Here is a 23827-nt window from a genome sequence, read left to right as displayed (position 1 = left end):
AAGACAAATGTAGTAAGGTTTGTGACATGGAGCAGAATGAATAAAGACCAGGTCATCAATTTGTAATAACTCCAAGAGATGTGTGAGCGTGTGTGGATGTGGTGTTACAATCTACTATCATGCAGAACCTGTAGGAGCAGCAGTAGTAGCAGCAGCAGCGGTGGTGGTAGTGGTGGGGTCCAGATACAGAACTGTTGGCAGGCCCACGAGAGCCTCTGTGACATCGTCCAGGTCTCCTGACCCTGAACCGCCAGGTAACAACTTCTTCTTCTGCTCTCGGCTACCGCTGCGGATCACTTCTTCTTCCCGCAGACCCTCCACTGCAAGACAGAAAGTGCAGTTAATAATATAGGTAATCCATGATGCAGAAATTCATATTAAGGTCAGTCACACCCCTGCTAGAGATGCAGGAAATCTAACGCCTTCCAGAGAATAAAGTCTTATAAAAAGAAGCTACATCAAAATATGTATGCATTAAGACATACAAAATGTCATGGCAGCCAAATCACTAGCTGAAGTGGGACCACCCATTCAAACAACAGACCGACTCACCCATCCATGACTAATGAAAACTATACCTGTCATACCTGCAGGAGGAAAATGTGTCATTTGAAAATATAAGCACACAACATGACCAGTACGTAACCAGCAGTGGTGGAAAGCAATTAAGCACATTTGCTCAAATACTATACTTAAGTATACATTTGTGTACTTTCCATTTTCTGTAGACTAGATTAAGTATTTTAAAGCCCACTTTAAACCATTACACTGATAACTTTATACTGTAATTTACAGCAATAATCCAGTAATATCATATATACAATATTTTGAATAGGACCAGTTTGGAAAGAAGGACTTTTTCTTAAAACAGGATGGTATTGCTATTTTTTACTAAAGTAAAACTGAGTACTTCTTCCACATGTATGTGTATGCATCAATCACAGAACATCATCACCATGAGTAGAATCATTACGACAGCAGCCTCTGCTCAGGTACCTGCCATCATTTCTCTCAGCTCCTTTTACATAAATGGTCACTGATGATGTGTAAGTACACATTGTACAGGAATATGGCCAGTCACGTTTGTTTTTTCGTTTTTTCAAAAAAAGCACTGCTGGACTGTTGATTATCTGGTGAACATTTTAGATTTCTGTACTGTCAAGGAGGTAAAACTGAACATGCTTTAAGCAAAGATCGAGCACGTTTGCTGCCTTAAATCCTTCACTGGAAAATCCTTGCTTGGAGTTAAGAGACAAGGTCAGCGACAGCAAATTGAGGTTGAAATTTCCAAGGAAGTAACAATTGCCTCGACACAGTAACCTGCTATCACTGGCACGGCTGGAAATAAGTAGTGAGCCCAGAGGGGTTAAAGCAGATGGGAAAGGTGAAGAGGCATCAATTCCCAGACTACCATCATTCCAGCTGACAGCCGGAGTTACGAATTTCCAAGCTGACGTGTTTTACAGAGCTGCCTGGACAAGCCCTGCTCGACACAGTAACCTATTATCTTTAGCACTGCTTCCCAAGCTACCACAGGCCACATTTTACACAATCCAAAGTGCGCTCCAAGAGACTATCAATCAGAGCATAACAAGAAAATGTCAAAATGAAAGGGCAATCGACTGACAGAGAACTGTTGTAAGAAATAAAACTGATGGACAGAGACAGAAATGTTTGAAATATCCTGAAGAGCAATAAGAGTGCAAAGTCCAAACACAGGTCACGCTTCATCAAAATGTCCCCATCCTACCATACGTATCCCACTTCCTGACACTCAGCTTGACTCTCTGCCTGCTGCTCACCCTGAAATACAGTCACACAGTGTGGCTACAGAGACACTGTTGACTGTTATTTTGCCAGTAAGTGCCTTGATGAGCCATCTTGGTGGGCAGATTTACAACCCAGGAACACATTTAACTCATGTAAACATACACACTAAGTTCAAACTGAACCCACCTTCAGCCTGTAATCCGACTGGAATATTATTTACACCCACTCATTCTGTGTGTGTGCTTGTACATGTAGTCATTCAGAGGGTGTGGGGACCACTGCATGCTCAAAGAGGGTGTAAGAATGTCAGAAATGCACCGCTTCCTATGACTCCCAACAGAGTCCACATTACGGCTGAAAGTATTTCTTTTTAATCTCTATTCAGAATATAAAATGGTCCATTTAGTCTCTCTCAGTCATAGACCTAAATACATATACATGAACATTCCACACCACAAACACAGCAGCTTCCCATGTTTTACTGCATTTCTCATTTTACAGGCAAATAAATCTGCTTCAGAGTCTATATAAAAAAAAGCCTAGCTTTCATCTGTAGATCTTAGCACAATTTATATGCATACAGCATTCCTCACTGTGTTTCTTACTGGTGAATCGTCGCTTTGCCAGAAGCTTCTCTGTTGTCCCATTGAGCATGAGGACTTGGAGGGCATATTCCTGACTTGAGTCCAGTCCTGCAACCGTTGCCCGGCCCCGTGTGGTGGTCAGCATCAGCTCTGGCTGTGGCACCTCTGGAAAAGATAAGCATTTTCGTTGAGAAATGACTGCCTGTGCACTGCAGTCTATCAGGAAAGGCAGAATTAATGACATTAATGACAAAGCTATGAGGAATAAGCAGGGGGGAGTGTGTTTTTGGGTTCTGAGTTAACAAAACAATATAATAAAACAAAGTGAAAAGATACACTGAGAAGTCTCGAAGTTCCAAATTCAAAAGTCAAATAACCCAAACATATGAAGATCACCAATAACATAAATAATAGAATTAATGTATTAAGTAAGCCTTAAGAGGATCTTGGGAACTTTTTCAAGAGACAAGTAGACTCAGTACTTATTTTGAACGGCTCAGATTTAAAACATAGCTGTTTCAGAGGGCTTTTCCTGAAAGAGATGAGCTGCTGGGTGAGAAGGATCTCTAACAATGTTTCAAGCCTTTTAATGAAGCCAGACTAAGAGTGACAGAGAGAGAGAGAGAGAGAGAGAGAGAGAGAGAGAGAGAGAGAGAGAGGTTTCAGATGCAGTCTTTTAAAGGTTCAGTATGTAGGATTTAGTGACATCTAGCAGTGTGACTGCAGACTGCAACCAACTGAACACCCCTGGTCTCACCCTCCTCTATAGTGACCCCTAAAAACACAAAAAAAGCAAAAGGCCCTCTCTACAGTCAGTGTTTGCTTTGTCTGTTCTGTCTGCTACTGTAGAAACATGGTGAACTCTGTGCTCCTGCTGTACATATAAAACACTGACTCTAAGGTAATGAAAAGACAATGATTCAGGCAATTAAAGACAAGTGAAAATATAATTATGAATATTATATTCCATTTCTGCCCATGGCCTAGACGTTGGAGAAGCGGCTTGTGATCGGAAGGTCGCTGGTTCGATTCCCCCACCAGACGGGAAGGAAAAAATTTGATTGTGGTGGAGTGACAATGTCCCCACCCCTCCATTATCCTGCTGATGTGCCCTTGAACAAGGCATTTAACCCCTCAATATGCTCCCCGGGCACTTGATGCAGCCCACTGCTCCTGTGTGTTTCACTGCATGTTGCATGTGTGTGTGTTTGAATCAGTGATGGGTTAAATGCAGGGAAGTAATTTCCCAGCTTGGGAATAATAAAGTAACTTTAAGATTACAGTGATAAAGAACAGCCAGCTCACTGGGCAGTCTGGAGCTGGACAGCATGGAGTGAGCGGCTGAGAGGAGGATCAGGGACAAGACCAAAGCCAGCTTGGATAGCCCAGCTCACCCTCTGCATGACCACGAGCTGTGGCAGCTGCCACCCAAGAACAGGACAGAGCGCTTCATACGCTCATTTGCGCTCACTGCAATCAGACTGTTGAACAGCAGCGGAGACCATGGAATGTCACCATCACCAGACATCATTGCTGTTTAAGGGGTGATAAGAGGTGGTTTATTCCCTATGACCCCCTCCTGCAGTCGATCATATGTCGCTTAAGGCTATAAACACTGCTTACGAGATCAGACACCCCTGTCAAATATGGTGATTTATCTGGTCTTTTTATTGACCCAAACACTGTAGTACCATCAGCAAATTTAAATATTTCAGCAGAGTCATCATATGAGAGTGCAAACATTTGTATACAAGGAATAAAGCAGGGCAGAGAGACTTACAGAAAGTTAGCATGTAAGCAATATATAATTAACCGGAAAGCCGAAATGTTCACTATGCTGTAGAAATACTAAGGGTTGAACAGGAAGGAACATTTGAAAAGTCTCTGTTACATTAGTTGCTTACAGTGGCACAGACAATGTTGCATATTCACAACCAGCTGCAAGAGCCCCTGAAAACACACAATGAGATTATACACATTAATCCCAGCACTTCTCTGAACAGACTGAATGAAATAATGAGGTATCTTAACAGTGACATATGGAGTACATCCTTTACATCCATAAAGGTAAACTCAAAAACCTGCGTGTGTTTACATTTCCCCTGAAGCAATCTATTAGCAGGGGATGTTTTCAGCAACTCACTATAATCCCTCCTTCTCCATCACTAATCAAATGATACACTGCTTTCTCTTTTAATCCCCAAATCACGGGCATATTTTCAAAGACTGTACAATTCTTTCTTAAACATTTTCCAGAGTGCTAGCCTACAGGTGAAGTCTCATACTGGACTGACTTCTCCCTCTAAGCCTCCCTCTGTCCGTCTTTTTGGACGTGCCTGGGCTGAGCCGCACAGTGTGGAATGGGAGATAAGAGGGTGACAGGGAGACAACAATGTTAAGAAGTTAAAGGGGCAGGATGAATCACAGGTGTGATGGAGGAACTGCATTCTTATCCAAACATCACTTGTGAAGCCAAAGAGCCAACACGATGTGCTGATATAAAAAGTTTATGATCAGATAGGGACTAGAACTTGTCAGATCAGACAGATTTCTAAGAAGTTTCAGCCCAGCTTTGTTTTATTGTGCACTTTGGAGGGTAATAAGTCATGAAGGATTTTATCTGATGTCGCAGTACAATCTCCTTTACCTTTCTTGTGCTTTCTTTTGTTGCAGTCTGCTGTCATAGGAAGAGATGCTCATGCTTATGATGCCATCCATAACACAAAAACCAAAGAATCTGGAGTTACGGTATGTCTCAAATACAATGGCAGAGCTATGGTTTCACACACAGTCCAAGACTTTTACCTGACACAGCACAGCCCATATTTATAAAATCTCTCAGAGGCGGAAAGTTCTCCTACTTGGCCCACAATTCTGAGGCGATGCACTCCTAGGAATAAGATTAAAGGTATGCTAGCAACTTTCTTAGCTTCTAGGACTGTTGGTTTATAAATAACACTGAAGTATAGAGTGACAAATTTAAAATTCGGTATTAATTTAATTTACCTCTGTGACTCATTCATTCCAGAATGTAACAAGGACACACAGTTACAATAGTGTTAACTGGGGAGTCCATCCCACCTGTGATTGAATTTGTTGTACAAAAAAGCTTGAAGAGTGTGGGCCCTTTCTCGAGGACTCACATCATCCTCTGCACTCACAAACCTCAGCTCTATATTAGACGTGTCCTAGATTGCACACTGTAGACATTGCTCTACATCTTTAAAATTTACATTGAACTAATCTGCGATGTTGGTCTTCTTATGCACATTACCATACCTTTGCACCTCTCTCAATTCCACTGCAATTCCACTGCAACCTCAAGTACGCACTATAACTTACAACATGTACTTGGCATTAGACAAAGCATCCTCCCATCCTTGCTGGCGAACGACTGAGCGTTTCCAGGATGTCCCTTTCACACCCAATCATGATTCTATCACCTGTTACCAATTCACCTGCAGAAGGTTCCAAACAGGTGTTTTCTCAGCAGTACACAGCAATTTCCTTTATTCTTTTGCTGCCCTTGTCCCTACTTGTATGAAATGTGTTGCTGGCATCAAATTCATAATAAGCATATATTTACAAAAGTCAATGAAGCTGATGTTATCTTTGAACTGTTTTTAACTGAGTATACCGTATGTCAAAAAGTATGAACAAATGCTCACATTATTTGTGTTTTACACAACGACCCAACTTTTTTGGAATCTGGGTCGTACACAAACTTGTACATTTATTATGCAGGACCACTTTAGAATATCAACACAATATGGAAGTGAGAATCACAAAGGAGCTGTGGAAATAGCATAGGGAAGCAATACAGAAAATACAGAATACAGAATAAACCTCACTTGCTTTCTCAAAAGTACAAAATGTTTTCTTGCACTGCTATTTGAATATACTGCAGGTTATATCACAACAACTCATGTCATCAAGTTTCAACACTTGAAACAATCAGGGATAGTCTCACCCGAGATGGGTCTCACTCGGACCTTGTAGCCCTGAACGGGTCCATCAGCCTCTTTCCATTTCATCTGCAGTCTGTCCTCAGATAGGACCGTCAGCTTAAGACGACCTAGACATGAAGACAAAAGTTTCAGGTATGTGTGTGTGCATGATGTCTAATCAAGGATTTGGGTCAAGAGAGAGAGGACAACATGACTGTTGCAGGCTTTTCAAAGATCAAAGAAATAAGTTGTGAAACTTTCTTCATTTTGAACAGCCTAACCCCTCTCACTCCCTTCTCCAAAGTCAAATCCATCTTTTGTTTCGACTTCATCTACATAATTTCCAGCAGGGGTTTCCCAACAAACAGCGTCTTTCATGTTTCTGTCCATCCATTCCGCTCTCCAGCTGCCCCTTCATCCATCAAAGCACACCCTGTCCTCTCGTCTGGGACAGAAACAGGAAGAGGATGCTGATTGGGGACTGGAAGGTCAAAGGTCATGTCGGAGGAATGGCAAAGAGTTACAGTGTGTCAGGGTGCTGTATGTACTGTGTGGCAGGGTAATTGACAAGAGAGGAAGATGAGGGGGCAGGGGGAAAACGGAAGCACAGAAGACAGAGGGGTGTAGACATGAACAGCATGATTCACACGTCCTCATCGCTTCTGTGGACGTACGACCCTCAACACTCAACAGATCCTTTTCTTCTGGCTCACAAGTATGCATGTATGTGTTCATGTTTAAGTCTGTGTGTGTGTGTGTGTTTGGGCCAGGGGCCTCATCTTTTTGGGTTCCTGGCAGAGGATCAGATGATGGGATTTAGAGACAGTGAGGTCAAGGTCTAACCAACCCACTAACAAAAACAACTTTTCCACATAAGTGTGCAGATACGCTTACAAGCACAGTAGCTGTGTTGTACTTCCTCACTTGTGGAGTAAGAGCAGCTGGTTGTGGACATCATTTTTTCATTCACCACTGGAATAATAAGCCCTTTGAGTCTTGCTGATTGTTCTGTTTGTTTGTTTTGTTTTGTTTTTATGAAATGCAGCATAAAGTAGCCAGGAGAAAATACAGAAAACAGCAGTAGAAAATCCATTTTAAAATTCGGCAAATTAATTAAACATGTGTTACCTATTTTCATGATAGCAAAAAATGTTCAATTCAATTGAAAAATAGAATAAGCTATCAGTATGAGTGATTTGTTTTAATTGCAAATAAAGGTAAATGTGATGCATAATACAGTAAACAGGAAGTGATCCCAGACAGAACAAACAAGCAACTCTTATGTGATGAGTTACTGTCAACAACAAAAACAAAATAGTAAAGAACAATTAAGGTGAAAAATACACCATAAGTAAATGTGCACTGTTGTATTAAAATCATAAAATGATTATGTTTGCTGACAGTGCGCATGTAAGTTACTGGTCATGATTTAACACTTTCTTAGAGGATACAGGTAGTTAAAAAGCGAGCATTGCTAGTAGCAGTTTGATTTCATTAATTTTTTAAATAACTCATAAATGATTTACATTTTATAGATGTTTAATAGATCTAATCCCCATTTTGGTTGAAATCACATGTTTATGATTGCCATACAAAGAAGTTTACCTTGGCCATGGACCCCTGAGGAGAGCAACAAGAGGACACTGAGCAGGAAACACAGCTTTAACCAGAAAGATGATGATGATAATGATGATGATGATGAAGGAGGGAGGTGAGGAGACATGAGTGGAGCCTAAAAACATAGAAAAATATGCTATATTCATTTTCATTTCATAAACTTTGACTTATCATATAACAACATGCATTGAATGTAAAGTAAATACAGACCACCGAGCACCAAAACTCAATCGGGTAACCCAAAGTGCAGCAGCAGAGATGCAATCAAGAACTAACTGGCTTGTGTGTGAAAATCATGCACCTCCAGGCAATAGACAGAAAATTAGTCTGCAAAACATTTTATTCTATTTATTTATTAATTTTTCAAGCAAAAATTACAACAATTCACTTATCCCTGTTTCTCAGACGTGACGATTCTCTTTCTTTATCATAAGCGCTGACTGAAAATTAACTTGCTCTACACTCTGATATGTTATAAACCAAAACACATTTATTGAGAAAATGATCAACAGATTAATTTAAGCATAAAAATAATTAAACATTATTGTGCGTTTCTGGCATTGGAATAGCTTTCATGCCACCATAACAGATGGCAGATAAAATCTTTTTATAAAATTTCTTTTTGGTGTATAAGAAGATAAAAACTGGCACAAACAAACGTAATCTGTCACCTTTTCCCATGGGAACTCTTTTATGGCTGGCTCAGACTACAGGTGCTTCAGGGATAGTCACCATTACGGACTCTCAAACTTCACACAGCTAATGACACGCACAGGGGCTGTAATGTTACCAAGCACACAGCATTTTAAGAGGTCATACACCCCTGTCTGAGAGGACCAGCAGTTAAGAGAACACAAAATGCCTTCAACCAGGGCCACGCATAAGGAGGGAGAAGGGAAAAAGCCTTCTGGTGACCGAGGGGAGGGCATAAAAATTCTGTTCTTCATAATGTAAGCATTGATAATGAGCCAGAAATAACTATAATGAAGCCTGTTTCATATTTAAAAATCCCTCTGCTGAAAATGTATGTATGTATGTAGGAGTCATTTTTTGTATCAAACACTGGGCTGCCACATTACTTGATTTATTTACTGATCTAAACTAACTACTAGCTAATGTTGGACTGAATTTCCTTTCTATGGCAGGACCTGCACATAAACTGGGATGCCAGAAAATAAAAAAGAGACAAAAAAAGGGAGCTGGCAACAACTTTAGACCCAAATAATAATGTTATGACCAACTTTTTTCAGTCAGCTCAGAAAGCTGCTCCCAGCCAGGCTGAAGTAGTATACTAGTATACTAGTGCATAGTGTGTATAAGATTACTTGCTACCTTGGGATTATATCAAGCACAGTTCTTAGAGCCAATGTTTTCACTTGGCTACAATCCATCTGTATACAGACATCATGACTAAAAATCATTTGCTTTTGGGGGGGTCACAAATCAAAAGGTTAAAAGAACATAGCTCATTTTTATATTTCCAGGGTTAAATGTACTCAATAATTTTGAAATGCACAGGAAAAATGCAGGGAAATGATTATAAACTGTGTAGGCTGATGGTCTTTAGAAAACAAAGGGCAAAAGCTCTGACATTTGTTCTTTGTGAATAAGGACATTGTTCAACAAAATGGAGGCAGAGCAAAGCTACAGTTAGGTGGTCTGGTAGCTCAGCTCTCATACAGGAGTACACAGACTGGCTGCATGAGGGAAGCAGAACAAATGAAAAGATCCAGAGTTGGTTGGTTCAGTGTCGATGAAACAACGCAGAATCATTTCCACATTTGAATTTTTAAAAGACAACAGTAATTCTGTGGTATCGGTCAAATCTATTTCATTCCACACTTGGTCTTTGTTTTGTCAGTTTGCTTTGATTCATATTTTCATGAGTTCCTGTCTGTGCTTTCATACCTCATGAGATGACAGGACACCACTGAAAAGAACTGAAGACAAACTTCCAGCCTGCCTGAAGGCTTTTCAGACCACCTGATGTGCAGCCATCATGTGCAGTATGTGACGGGACTACATTGCTCTTTCCCATATGTTATCTCACGTTTCACATGTATCTGCATGTCTGAATGTTGCCTTGTGTCTGAGCTTAAACTTGAGCCGTATGTCATGCGTTCCTGTCTGTCTGCCTGTCAGACGGAGAGGGCAAGATGTTCACTGTTATGAAATGCCGGTGGATCTACTTGCTGAGAGAACTGTGGAGTCTCCTCTTTTCCTGACCCCCCTTTTTTCAAATTCTAGATACATGCAATTAGGTTATATAAGCCATCAGTAGCACATTGGACTAAGGTGCCAGTGTTGACACCATTGACATTCTGAGTGATCCGATTTTATTTTGAGCGAACAATACAGTAAAAGATTGTTATGTCGGCATTATGGTGATAAAATGAGAAACTGTTTGGATATATAACTTAATTTCTAACATCTGTGGATCTGTCTATGGTATTACAATATTCAACCAATAAGAAAAAAAACTGCACAAAATAGCTTGAAGTCTGGTGAACCTTACAAGTGCCCAGGTGGCCTAATGGTAAAAGACAGAATATAAATGTGGAACACTGGATAATGTGTTTGTTTTGAGCTCAGTGCTGTCATATGGTGTAGTGGGAGGTGAATACAGATACAAATTGCAATATTAGCATGTCCTCGTTTTAATTCAGGCCTACATAAGACTTGACCCTGTAGGCTACAGTGTGCACATACTGCTAGCATCAAAGTCATGTGCAGGAGCTGAACGGACTCGCTAGGTGAATAAGGTTAATTAGCAGCTAAAGGCCGAGGACTGAACGAATAACGCAACGCTGTTATTTAATAACTGCGTAACTTATAGTTAACCGCTATGCGTAAAAAAATGTTCTGTCGATTTTTATCAATAATTCTTAATACAAAAAACCCTGACAATTATTTTTAATGTGTATATATTTCGCAAACAGGCAGCAGATGAACGGTCCCTTCCACAAGTATGCTAATATGCAAGTTTCGAACAATGCAACTGCAACTAACGTTAGCCCACAGTATTTCCAGTATTTCCGTCGTTCACCTGAGACTATATAGTGAGTAAGCTGTAACAAAATCTGCTCTCTTTCTCCAAAATGATCTAACTTTTTCTCTCCTTCTGTAAGGAGCCAGGTGAGGTCTTACCTGGCTGTTTGGTGAGTCCACGTTATTCCTCTAGGCAGAGTCCTCACAGCATTCCAGAGGTGGGATGTCAACATGAGCCAGTTCCGCCAAACTGAGAAATCAGCTCCTCACATCAGGTTGTATCTAAACTCCTCCGGGTGAAATCCGAGAAGCGAGGCCCTCCCGCTGCTCCAACATGGGCGTGGTACTCCGGTGAAGGATATGAACTTCTTCACAGAGCAAACAAGGCCAAGATAAGTGAGCACACACTGAGTAAACGCAACCCAATGGATTTATGAGATGTAGTCTGGGTTCCTCAACTTTAGCATCGAGCGGTTGCTACAGTGCGCGATTATTGATTATCAGAGGCGCTAATGTAAGACAGTACTGCTCCCCATCAGCTTGCTGAGATCAGTGCTGTATCTCAGGGGCTTAGTTTTCTATTCATGATTATGCTTGGATGCTTTCCAAACAGCTGGAACACGACCATACTCTGCGGCTAAGTTAACATATACCTGGGCTGGTAGGTCGACCAGGGACAGAACTAGCTGTTCCTGAGCAGAAGCACATCTGCCGAGGTTTAAGAAGCGGTTTGTGACCGGAGGGACGCCGGTTCGATTCCCTGGGCCGACAGGAAAAATTCGGGGAAGGATGGAGTGAATAGTCAACGCTCTCCCCTGTCCATTATTAATGTCTTACGTGCCCTTGAGCAAGGCACTTAACACCGTAACTGCTCCTGTGTGTGTGTGTTCACTGCATGTGCTTTGCTGGGTATTGCATGTGTGTTCAAAGATGGGTTAAAATGCAGAGGAAAAATTAAGTGTATGTTTAAAAACAAATAATAAATACTGCCAATAAAGCTGATTCTTCTTCATCTTCTTCTTCTCAAATTATAGCAAAGATATCAGTGGCAGAATCAGGCTGTCTGAGGGGCAGGGGCTAAAAAGGAATAAAAAGGGCACCAGCTATATGCAGTGGGGTGCCAGCATGTAGAAATCCATGATGAAACGGTTACAAACCCTGATTAAGATTAAAATTGTTTTATTACCCAACTCAGATGTTATAACTACTACACCTCTGTAATAATAACACCCAGGGAACTATAAACAATTTGTTTTCTCCAGTAGAAGGGCATCCCAGAGTGTTCTTCACATATTAGTTATCGCTTAATCTGGAATCATTATTTTCACTTTATTTCTCTATGTATTGAGATACACATTTTCTTTATTTACAGAAGTTCATGACAAAAACATTCAAAGGGGTTGAGCTCTTAAATGGCTTTCAACTCAAGCACTTTATGATAACTGATTCAGTCATGGATTTTAGAATAGAGTAGCTCTTTAAAGCCGTCCCCTTGACTACTGTGACGCTAACAAGGCACATTAAGTTATAGTCATTTCACATCTCTTCAAGTAATGACTACAATGGCTGGAGAACATTAATTTTAGATTCAGTAAATGGTTTCCAATCCTGCACTTCATTACTGATACAAATCAATGCCTCGTTTTTTAGGTCGCAGAACTAGTCTTTGAAATGAATTTGATTAAAAATTATCATTCTGTGAAAATGTCAAGACATAAAATCACATTAAACCTCATTCCAGCCTTCATAACGGCGCCATTCTCATCAATGGGTGTCTTTAAATGTAAGGAATTTACATGTACAGTATGTATGCTTAGAGAATTGACTCATTTGACTTTATATTGTAGTTATTTTTCAAAATCACAGTAAATAATAGACTAATGAGGCTGGAACAATCTATTCATTTATTAGTGGATGGGTGAAAACTAGTAACAAGCTGGCTGTTTTCTTTGCCTCTTCTGACAGCACATAACTGGTTTTTGAACTGTTGGTTCCTTTTAGGAAATTGTGATGGGCATTTTGTGTAGACCCCAAAATTATTAAATTAAATAATAATGGAATATAAAACAAAAAGGAACCTGCAAATTTAATGATCATAATTGTAAGTTGTAGCCCTACAGACCTTGATGAACCATTTGTATTAAATTATGTTGTTAGCTTTGATAACTAAGTCCACAAAGGAAAGTAAAGCCAGTAAAGCAGTAAAACCATCTGCAAAAATAGGAAACCGAGGAACTATATTATACATCTACTATTATCTCATTTTTATTAAAAATAATAATAATAATAATAATAATAATAATAATAACTTAAGCATGTCCCTTTCTTGGGAATCAAGTTACCTATTTAAGGGAAAGAAAATAAGTCGTTTAAAATTAGGTGACAATGGCTCCAACCCTGCAGCAGTAGGATATCAGGGAACTTCAAATTATAGTTGATTTTTCCTAAGCCAGACGCTCGTAACCTCATTAATTAAATTTGTACCTTTGTCCTTCAGTTTCTTAATAGAGTATTCAATAATATAGTGTACGACAAAATGAAAGATATTCCTTCAGCAAGACAAGCATCTAGCAAAGAAAAATGACCCACTACAATTCAAGGTACCAGAATATCCCTTTAAAGCTGTTAACTCACTCTCTCTCTCTCTCTCTATCGTACTTTGTTGACACTTGTCATGTATTAGCTACAATTTTGAAGCTCCGCTAAGGCAAAAGATCATCACTTGCGTCACACTCACAGTTAATGTACAGCTGATAGTAAGGCCTTGGCCTGACCTGAAGACACAATCAGTGGAGGAAAAGAGCTGAAGAGGCCGTTCTCTCCTTCTGTGGCAGTGTGTCCCAAACATAATGGCTTTTGGAAGCTCTAAAACCTTTACTTCACTGTTCAAACCATCTGATGGAAGAGTTGGAAAGGTATAAGTAGAATGAAGACAGTCTAGACTTCATTGGCACGTATCCTGTGATGTCAGTGCAGAGTGGTTTCTTGTTCCCCCTCTTCGACATTGTATTCATCAGCTTCCGAGTCCTCTCTTTCGTCTCCGTTCTGCCATAGTAATGGCAACTCAAGCTCCGGGCTCTTACTGTTGAGCTGCCTTAAAGACGGGCCCTTTTCTGATGGAAAATATCACAGAAATTGAACATTAACAACCACTTCTTACAGTCCTCCACCACTCAATCATTTTGTTTTTGGGACTTTGTTCGCTTTAAAATCTAATTCAAAATTTGGAGGTACAGGCAGGATTGTGTGACACTTCTGGTCATCTGGTTTTGTCGTTAGGCTGCTGTCCAATCAAATTTCACTGGTCAGAGAAACCGCTGGTTAGTTTAGTAAGGAAAAAAGTGCTTCTTAATTCATCCGTTCTGCTTTCAGCAGAGGAGCTACAATTGCTCTTTCCCTTTCAGTCACAGTAGCCTACAATGACGGTACGCAATAAGGCTACTCGTGATGTGTAACCAATCACATAGTGCTGTGGGCAGGACATTAAGCGATACTACAGAGTCTTAGCTACAGACAGAAGCCATTTTCTCATGTGAACTTTGGACAATGCGACTCTGGACAATCAGGTCAGGATGTTGTCCAGAGCTGATCTCTCACTCATGTGGCCACATGTACAGGAGCTTGTCTGTCTTGACTCTCTTTGGTTTAGGCCAAACTAGTGCATTTTTAATTGTTAAGTAGACATATTTTGCCTTAACTATGAAATGAGAAATGTGCGCACAGTCACAGATTCTAGATTTTTAAGAATAAATGTCATCAGTTTTTTTCTGGTATAACCATATCAGACACAAGACATTACTTAACTGCTGAGATTATATACACCATTAAACATATATGATTGACTCGTAATGTTATTGCCAATACAAATATTAACAGCATTAATAGTAACAATAAAATAAATTCTTACTTTTAGAAAAATATGTCTTGAGTCCCACATGCAGTGAAATGCCACACAGACACACAGCGAATCCCAGCCAATTAAGCATGCTCATTTTGTCTCCCATCAGAGTTGCTGCCAAAAGCAGGGTACATACCTCCTACAGAAAAACAGCACAATAAAACAAATGTAAACTAAGGACAGTCTGAACAAGACCAGTGAACAAGACCCCTATGAGGCAAAGATGTAAAGCTGTTAAACAAATGAAAAAATTGAATTTAAAAACTACATGTTTAAAAAAAAAAAAAAAAATAGCACGTAGAAGCAAACACACTAACATATTAAGCTCAGCTGAGCTGGGCTTAGTTTGACTGACTGATATAAAAAGAAAGTCACATTACACACAGAATTTAAAAAATACCTTAAAGATCCCTGATATGGATAAAGTGAGGCTAGAGGTCCGTGCGACTAGCAGGAACTCTGAGAAGCCTAAACCGAAGGCCAGTGAGCCGCCAATACTCAGTGTGAAGAGTGAATACAGGAGAGGTGAGACCTCCGTCACCCGAAATAACTTTTCTGAGGTGCTGAGGCTCAGCCCTGGAAACAAGAGAGGAGAATTTTACAAATTACCACAGGTTGAGGGTCCACTGATATCCCAGATTATTCAGGTCAAATTAATTGTAAAGCTCATATAAATAGGGTTTCTCAAAGAAAGGCACGGATGCTGTAGACTATAATAGATCTATTGTATATATCTTAAAACAACTGTCCTCACTGTGACTCTGAACATGATCATATTAACAAAGTCAAGGTACAGTGTTTAGACTGGCTCCATCTCACTCTTGTAACTGCCAAATATCACATTACCATTGGATTATTGAATTTGAAAAAAATGCAGCTAATGAGACTTGTATCTGCAGCTTCTTGTTACATTGGTTGTGCAACACGGAAAAGCAAGAGCAAGGAACCGTGACAATGTCATGTCAATATCTGATATTTAAAATAACAGTTCACCTTAAAATGAAAATTCAATCATTATCTACACATTTCCATGCCAATGGAAAATAAGGTTTCCTCTGAACAAGACTATGTCAAAATCTACTATACGGCTGGTCATTTGAGTCTAAATGTGGTATAATGCAGTTGCAACAGTTTGTACATACTGTATGAGAACAAACTTGAAAGAGAACATTTTTAAATTCTAATTATCCTAATGAGCCACTAACTCCACTTGCTCTTTCATTTGTGTCGATCTATGCACTCACTCATGTGTGTACATAGGACATACTGTAGCATGCTACTGTGCTGTGAAGTACTGACGGCAGTGTTTCCCGTACAAGCACTTTAAGGGGGAGAATGGTATACATTTCAAAACATTTTCAATGCAAATACAAAGCATTTTGCATAATTAACATTTACAACTGATCCAATCAAATGACCCTTGGCAAAACAATACTGGTCCAAACCACAGGTGTACAGAGTGTATACTACAACATGTTGTTTCTTTTATGTAAGCTGTGTAAGTCTACATGGAGGACTTCCAACTTCAGTGTAAATAAAAAGGAACAAAAACTCCATTATCATCATTAAAAAAACAAATATGCAGGAAGTCACCGCTAACAAAACTGGCAACCTGAAAGGAATAACTTAATTTGTTATACAGTAGAACATATTTATGTATATTCATACTGAGACAAAACCGCATGCTGATCAGTTTTATGAGGAAAATTACCATTGGTTTGGACCAGGTGTGGGAACTGATGAAATTTTATTGATACCAATGCAATTACCAATTCTGCTTATTGGTTCAAATTTTATTGTGTTGTGAAAAAAAGGAGGCCTACATAGCATCCACCCATTTTTTTATTATCTCTGAGTGGGAACACAACGTAGAAAAGAAAGAAAAAAGGTATGCATGTGACTAAAGTGTGCAAATGCTCCACTGCTGAACTGCTGTTTAATTTGGAGCCGGTTCTCCATTCCCTTCTCGAATATTTGTGCAGCAGTTTTTGTTTTTTTTTTTTTAATTTTGGTTTTCATAGGCAAAGACAAAAATGTGCAAAGCCTTCCTGTGTGCTGCTAATTAGGGACGGGTACTGAAACCTGTTATTAAACAGGACCCGCTTATAAATTCATACACACCATAATATCAATAAGCTCGAATGTCTACGGTTCTGTTCTCAGTACTCAAAAAAAAAAGAGCAACATAGATTTCACATTTATTGTTGTGACATAAAACTCACTTTGCACATTTTATCTCATCAACTTCATTTCTGATTAAAACAACTGTCTGCGATGCTACCCCCAATCTAGAAGCAGGACCTCTCTGTTGGAGCCTGAGTGTGAGGAGCGGCAGCAGCTTCACAAACGGTGAATAGAACTTGACACTTCGCTAGAGTCGATGTAGACAACGCTAATGGCCGCAAGGGCAACAAGTCTTTTGCCTGTTGGGATGGAAACATGAGCAGTCTGTCTAAACGCATGGCAAAAGTGCATCCCGGACAGACGAAGAAGTGCACAGTTTGCAACAGCAAAGCTCACAGTTGTGTATGCTAGCATCCTAAAGCCCAGATATGGAGCTGACAAAATTATTCAGACATGAGTTAATGATTGAAAGTACTTAATAGCCAGTCTGATTGTTATGAGTCATTCATAAATTCAATGTGAAATAGACAGAGCACTGTTTAAATTGTAATTCAGAAATTCTATTTCACATCACTCAGTACAGGGGCGGATTTAGTGATTTGGGGGTGGCAAATCACTAATTGATGAAGTGGATCAACGGCTTACGTTCTGTTGAACGTATAATCTGTGGCACTCATGTCCACAGAACAAATGGTCAGATTGTCAGATTGAATTTATCAACTCACCCAATTCGAGATTCTGTAACTTCTTTGTTAAAGTTACAGCTACAATGAACCAACCCACTCCTCGCTCTACTACTGCTGGCCCAAGCCAAAGACGAGCCCCAGAGCCGTTAACAATGGCAGCTACTGGGAGTTCCTTTACATACAGTACATGTGCTACAGAAATGTTAATTCGGTTCTTAATTTCTTTTCGTTTTTCCCTCAAAAATATCCAATAAGAACCAATAAAGGTACTGGTTCGATAGACAGTATTGGCAAACGTACTAGTACCATTAAAATCTTAACAATACCCATCCCTACATCTAATGTATTATAAGATATTTACTCTCAAGGATGAGAGTAAATATCTCTCAAGGATGGGTGCTGCTAGGTTGGGAAGCCATGTCAAATTCATGGTTTTTTTATAGTCTAAATCTGTGATGTGTAGAAAGATATTTCACCATATTTTTGATGCTTCCACCCTTATTCGAAATGCCAATTTTACAGACATTACAACTGGCGCCCTTTACATCTTTCTGCATGGAAGGGACTTGAGTTTCCAAATGCTTGACTTTGAGTACTCATTGTGCAGTGCATGACTGTTAGAAAAACATACATGAATAAATGGAAGTGATAAGCTTAGAGGCATATGATTGTGCTGGATCAGACAATTTGGAACCAGTTTTCAGTTCCTATCCCTTGTTTGTACAGAGGTGCCTATGTCATCTTTCATTGGAAAAATCTGATATACCATAATTAGGGCTGCAAAATTTATTGCAGTGAAAGCCAAGTGAGAATGACAAACCACAGGTTAAGATGATACTCACCTTCATTATAAAGGAAAAGGGGAAAGAGACCCAGAAACATGAGGGGTTGGAGGTGGTACATGGCGTCTATTGGGTTCTGAAGACCTGAAGGAGAGTACAATATGAAAATGAAGTTCGAAGCGGAGGAAAATGAGATAATAGGCTGGCATATACACATATATTCATCATTTCCACTTTGACTCAACACTAACCCAGCTCTGCTTTCTGCATGAGGACCTGAGTGAGGGTCCAGCGGATCCCCCCTAGGAAGGACGCCAGCAGCACCATGATGAAGCCCTCCAGGTTGAACTGGGTCGACTCAAATGTAAACATAAACAGACCACAGGAGATCAGCAAGACCACCAGGATCAGTAGTGAGTTCTGAGTGAAGGGGGCAGAAGAGACGGTGAGAAGCAGCAAGAGAAAAGAATTAAAGAAAACTCTGAAAAACACCAGGAATTGAGAGTAACAGTAAAAAAAAGAAATAAGACTGACAGCTGTGAATGTGGACATTTTGATGTGCTACTTATTGCAGCAATAATTCTGTGCGGGGAAAATGTTTTCCTGCATTTAATATGGTGTAGTGACCACTGCCCATCACAACCATCCATCCATCCATCAGGGTCACAGCTGGAGCCTATCCCAGCTGACTACGGGTGAGAGGCGGGGTTCACCCTGGACTGGTCACCAGTCAGCCACAGGGCTGACACACAAAGACAGACAACCACACTAGCCAATTAACCTAATGTGCATGTTTTTGGGACTGTGGTTGGAAGTTGGAGTACCTGGAAAAAAACCCACACAGGCACAGGGAGAACATGCAAACTCCGTGCAGAAGGGCTAAGACCAGGATTCAAACCTGGAACCCTCTTGCTGTGAGACGACAGCCAACCACTGCACCACAGTGCCGCCCCGTCACCACAACCCTCCTATTCAATTGTTTTACCTTTTGGTATTCCTGCTTGCAGCTTTCTCAAGAACCGCACATCCAAACTATTTCACACTGGACACTGACTGCTTAGTTATTCAAAACTCATGTTAGTTGACCCCTTCTTAGGTATAACCAGTGGTGTAGAGAGAGGATCAGTCCTATCCTGAGTCACGATCAAACCACAGCTAATGGCAGGACAGTTCAGTAATTTTCACAGATTTTTATATAATAAGTAAGAATGTAGAACCTATTAATTAATCCCATTCAGAACCAGCACAAAGCTATAATTATAATGTTCTTTCCTCCCACAGTGTGCAATTGGAGTGGCATGCTGCATGTAATTCCACACAAGTCAAACATACTAGTCTTGTGTGGAAAAGATATTTTTCTAGGGACAGGAATGTCAGTAGGTCTACCACTTTGATCTAGACTGAAATATTTCAACAACAACAACAACAAGGACTGTCATGAAAATTTGTACAGATACTCCTGACCTCCAGAGAATGAAGCCACGTGACTCCAGTGAGCCACCAACTTGTCTTCTTGAGTCACTGTGATTTTGGGTTTCAGTAAAATATTTCCATAACTGTTCAGAAAACATAACACAGACCCTGCACACTAACTGCACTTCATAGAATATAAATCAGTTAGAAACAATTCTGTTACTCAGAATTCTTCCATGTCACTGTAAAAACAGGTTTCGTTGGGACGTTGTCTGGTCAACATAAAAAAAAAAACCAAAAACAAAACATAAACAGAGCGCTCACTCACCGGCTCCTCTAGTTTAAAGATCAGGGAGAAAAAGAGGATAAAGAGCACTGCTGAAGATTTGGTCATGGTGTACCTAGAAAAACAACAACAAAAAAAAACCAAGAGTCACACATATGAAAGAATAATCCAATAACTGGATAATTTGTCAGGTCACGGTGCAAATAGTTCAAATAGTATCTTCTACTAAAAAAAAGCTTAAGTCACAAACTTACAAGCTAATGGTGATGTAGAGGAAGCTCCAGTTGGAAAGTCCAATATCCAGGGCTGTTGCAAAGGCTGGGGACGAGGGACAGAATTTAGGAGTTTTAGCAGACAAACCATACAATAAACGATATTCTTGTATCACTATGTTGAGAAACTCTAAGTTGTGAATAAGGATGAAGTATATCGAAGATGATGAATTTTTAGTAAAAGCTAATAATTTCAGGCTTTGAGCAGGAGAACTGCATGTTTTACACTGATGTCACAGAAAATGGGTAAGAAAATGTAACAAGCAAATCTTCTCTGATTATTACAACCATAGAACTTAAACTGTCCCTTTAGGTGTGACGCAATGTTTATATCAACGTGGACTTTAGTCAGGGAGTATCTATGTATTCATCACTGAAAGCTTGCTCAGCAATTAACCATGATAACAACTGTCTGTTTTTCTTATTGGCTCATGTCTGAGTACTTTGTGCTGCCTTCTGAACAGCTGTGCAAAAACTCTCAAGACCACTAAACTCTCACCTGTGGGAGCCACTTTGTGAAGGTAATCTGTCCAGCTCATAATGACGCGAGGCTTCCCTGTCCAGCACTGCATGGCCCGCCTGGTCAGAGCCGATAAGCAGAAGTTGATGGTAAGGTGAACTAACGTCATGAAGAGAGGATAGTGGAAGCCCTGAGAGAGAAGCAGACAGAATAATCTAGGATGGCCTAGTGCGAGGGTACATCAGTCTATCTGCTCCAACAGACAAACAAGTCATAGCTCCCAAGACAACAAAAGACACATTACGAACTGTTTCACTTACCTTCATCAGCCATTTGTTATAGAAGGTGATGCCTATAGAAAATACATAGTAGAGAAGAACTAATCCAACAGTGCGAAGCCCCCGACAAATGAACTGGACAGGGCACGCCATAGAGGGCTGCCAGGATCAGCGGTCCACAACAGACAGCTACTGTGGGAAGGTCATCTCCAAACTGACTCTGCACCCCTTCCTAAGACCCAGAGCGGATAGAGGGGAAGGCGGAAAGAGAGAGGAGCCAAAGTTAAGCTTTGGCTGCAATTGTGTGCAGAAATTTCATAGCGGAACAAGCACATATTTGGTAATTAAAACTGCAAATTGCTGCGACACTAACTTCGTGTTAGCTCAAGTTGGACAGCCACCACCAGCTAGCTGTTGAACCACGTAAGCGGTCGAGGCGCTATTAAGATACTTTATGTTACCCGGCAGATTATTAAACAAGAACTGAGTTAGTTTACGGTTATTAATTAAACAGACCGACATTAAGCCAGCTGATGAACTCACTAGTAGTTCGTGTAACTAGGGACTCACCAGATGGTTGTTAGGCTACGTGTGACAGGTCCAGTTGTTTTCCAGTCTAACTGCCCCATTAGTTCACATTAGCTCGCTATGTAGCTAAATGACTATTTGTACTATTGATATAACTATATAGGCGTGCTCTACACAAAAAAATTAACAATTAGCTGATGTTTGTAGACGGAGAAGGTAACGCTAGGGTCCATGAAGCTTTCAACATAACCGCTCGCTTTCTGCAACTAGTCACACGGTGCGTTTAACGGCTCCGTGTAACTGTCCTGTGTGGACAGCATTATACCGAACTCCACTGATAAATCCCTCCACTAGCAGTGGAGTGTTCATTTCTCATCGACAAGTCAGATGCATTATAACCGAAGACCTTGCTGGAATCTGTGTGAACGATTCTTCAATCAACACAGCTTAAGAAGTAGCATGAGTTAGTATATTCTGACTTTTCCGTTTTGATTTGCATTGCTCGGTACCGCCGCCATGGAGGTATTTATAAAAACGTGCCATAAATGTGTTCTCTTACATGTCAATTACCGACAAAGCATATGAACTGAAAATGTGGGTTAACAAAGTTTATCCACGCAGGGGCTCGGCTAGCTAAATCTACAATGTGAGGCTAACTGAATAGTTGTCCACACAGACAGGACTATTCAAATTCATCTTGTTTAGTTTGGCCTTTGGCAGCAACCAACAAATCAAATTGAGACATTTTTTAAGAAAATTATTTAAGAAAACCTACCGTCAGTCATGTTGACTATAAGACTGCATAAATTGTGTGCTTTAAGCTAGCGTTATACCATTCGCCCCTCGTTGAACAGCATGCTTGAAAGACAAAAACCACAAGGGGCGCTAGTTGGAAAAGCAAGCTTTTTATGCCCCCCAAATTCATCAGTCGAAGAAAGACGGAAGTCAACAGAAGCCGCGGACTGTTGTTTTCTGCGCTGAACTGCAAGGTAACAGTTTTTACTCTAACTACGAGGTTATGTTTGATTTAGCTTAATAGCAAACGTCATATTAACACCTGTTACAGTTTGGCTGTAAGGTACTTGTAATGGTCGTAAGCTAAAGCAATCCGTTTGTGTGGTTTTCAGCAGCATGGCGGATGAGGAGGACGAAACTGGCTTCGATGAGGAGGTGGAGGACGGATCCAGCGGAGTAGATGTTGGCCACGGGAGGAGAAAGCGGTTATTCTCCAAGGAGCTTAGGTGCATGATGTACGGGTTTGGAGACGACCAGAACCCGTATACGGAGTCTGTGGATATTTTAGAGGACCTGGTGATCGAGTTTATCACGGAAATGACCCACAAAGCTATGGCTATCGGACGCCAGGGCCGTGTTCAGGTGGAGGACATCGTTTTCCTCATTCGGAAGGATCCCCGGAAGTTCGCCAGAGTCAAAGATTTGCTGACCATGAATGAAGAGCTGAAGAGAGCCCGGAAAGCTTTCGACGAAGCAAATTATGGTTCCTGACTTGACCACAGGACACTTGTTGGACCTTCATCTAACTTGGCGGTTCCTTTCTTTTTAATTGCTGTTCAATTGAAACGTTCATCAACTGACCTGTGTTTTATGATGAGTTTGTTCAGACCTGACTTGCTGATCAAAATCAGTGTTTTTTGTTATATGTGATGTGCATGGTTTTATATGGTGTTATGTCAGTGATTAGCAAGGTCAAAGTGTTGTACCTGATGTCATAATGCTGTCTGGGACTGTCTTAAATAAAGTACCGTAACTTACTGTCATCGATGTTAATATTGGTACCAGACAAGACTTTTTGTTACATCTGGACAGCCATGTATGGCTCAATATCATAAGCACAAATTAATATAAACTTTAATATGGCACTCTCTGTAGATGCCTGAATAATCCCCTATGTAGAAAAATGTAATCTGAGACTATTAAATATAATGTAATTCCATTTTTAGCAGTCATGTTTGAATGTAAAAGCAGGATTTTTCAGTTGTAGTTGGTTGAGGTGGAGCTCATTCAAGCTATTTTGTGTTGGGCTGCAATTAATGATTATTTTCGTTATGGAATAATCTGCCGATTATTTTCTCCATTAATCGATTTTTTGGTTCATATAAATCAGCAAGAAAAAGGCGATGAACCAGAGCAACAACTGAGTGTATCTCATCAGTGAGTTTCTCCAGCACAAGAG

At 40.3% G+C, this 23827-nt stretch overlaps 3 protein-coding genes across 9 annotated transcripts in view; 1 reads left to right on the top strand and 2 right to left on the bottom strand.

The window, feature by feature from the left end:
• Positions 1-11762, bottom strand: part of LOC124062727 (collagen alpha-1(XX) chain) — a 34487-nt gene extending 22725 nt beyond the window's left edge. Inside the window, exons 1-6 of one of the 5 annotated variants that reach the window (XM_046395618.1) lie at positions 11066-11759; positions 8590-8696; positions 7907-8033; positions 6325-6429; positions 2376-2519; positions 129-320 (exon numbers count right to left, since the gene is read on the bottom strand). In XM_046395618.1, coding sequence (XP_046251574.1) covers positions 129-320; positions 2376-2519; positions 6325-6429; positions 7907-8024 — 559 coding nt within the window. In that variant the 5' untranslated portion in view covers positions 8025-8033; positions 8590-8696; positions 11066-11759. Of the gene's footprint in view, positions 1-128; positions 321-2375; positions 2520-6324; positions 6430-7906; positions 8034-8589; positions 8697-11065 lie in introns of all 5 variants that reach the window. The other 4 variants (XM_046395617.1, XR_006843999.1, XM_046395619.1 and 1 more) reach the window with 4 other exon arrangements.
• A 1428-nt stretch (positions 11763-13190) lies between these two features.
• Positions 13191-22541, bottom strand: slc35c2 (solute carrier family 35 member C2). 2 transcript variants are annotated; one of them, XM_046395621.1, is made up of 10 exons: positions 22409-22541; positions 21148-21337; positions 20867-21017; positions 20350-20413; positions 20138-20210; positions 18648-18816; positions 18457-18540; positions 15205-15380; positions 14814-14943; positions 13191-14019 (listed from the first exon to the last, which is right to left on the bottom strand). In XM_046395621.1, exons 2-10 carry the CDS (start codon positions 21256-21258, stop codon positions 13874-13876), a joined length of 1104 nt encoding a protein of 367 aa, XP_046251577.1. In that variant the 5' UTR covers positions 21259-21337; positions 22409-22541; the 3' UTR covers positions 13191-13873. The 2 variants fall into 2 exon arrangements, with proteins under 2 accessions (XP_046251577.1, XP_046251578.1); XM_046395622.1 differs by lacking the exon at positions 22409-22541 and adding an exon at positions 21676-22384.
• taf13 (TATA-box binding protein associated factor 13) lies at positions 22481-23406 on the top strand. 2 transcript variants are annotated; one of them, XM_046395626.1, is made up of 2 exons: positions 22481-22622; positions 22764-23406. In XM_046395626.1, exon 2 carries the CDS (start codon positions 22765-22767, stop codon positions 23137-23139), a length of 375 nt encoding a protein of 124 aa, XP_046251582.1. In that variant the 5' UTR covers positions 22481-22622; position 22764; the 3' UTR covers positions 23140-23406. The 2 variants fall into 2 exon arrangements, with proteins under 2 accessions (XP_046251582.1, XP_046251583.1); XM_046395627.1 differs by having other exon boundaries at positions 22761-23406.
• The last annotated feature ends 421 nt before the right edge of the window (positions 23407-23827 follow it).

The sequence above is a fragment of the Scatophagus argus genome, chromosome 8 (genome assembly GCF_020382885.2).
Source record: "Scatophagus argus isolate fScaArg1 chromosome 8, fScaArg1.pri, whole genome shotgun sequence".
NCBI lineage: Eukaryota > Metazoa > Chordata > Actinopteri > Scatophagidae > Scatophagus > Scatophagus argus.
This window is presented reverse-complemented; position numbering and strand designations above follow the sequence as displayed.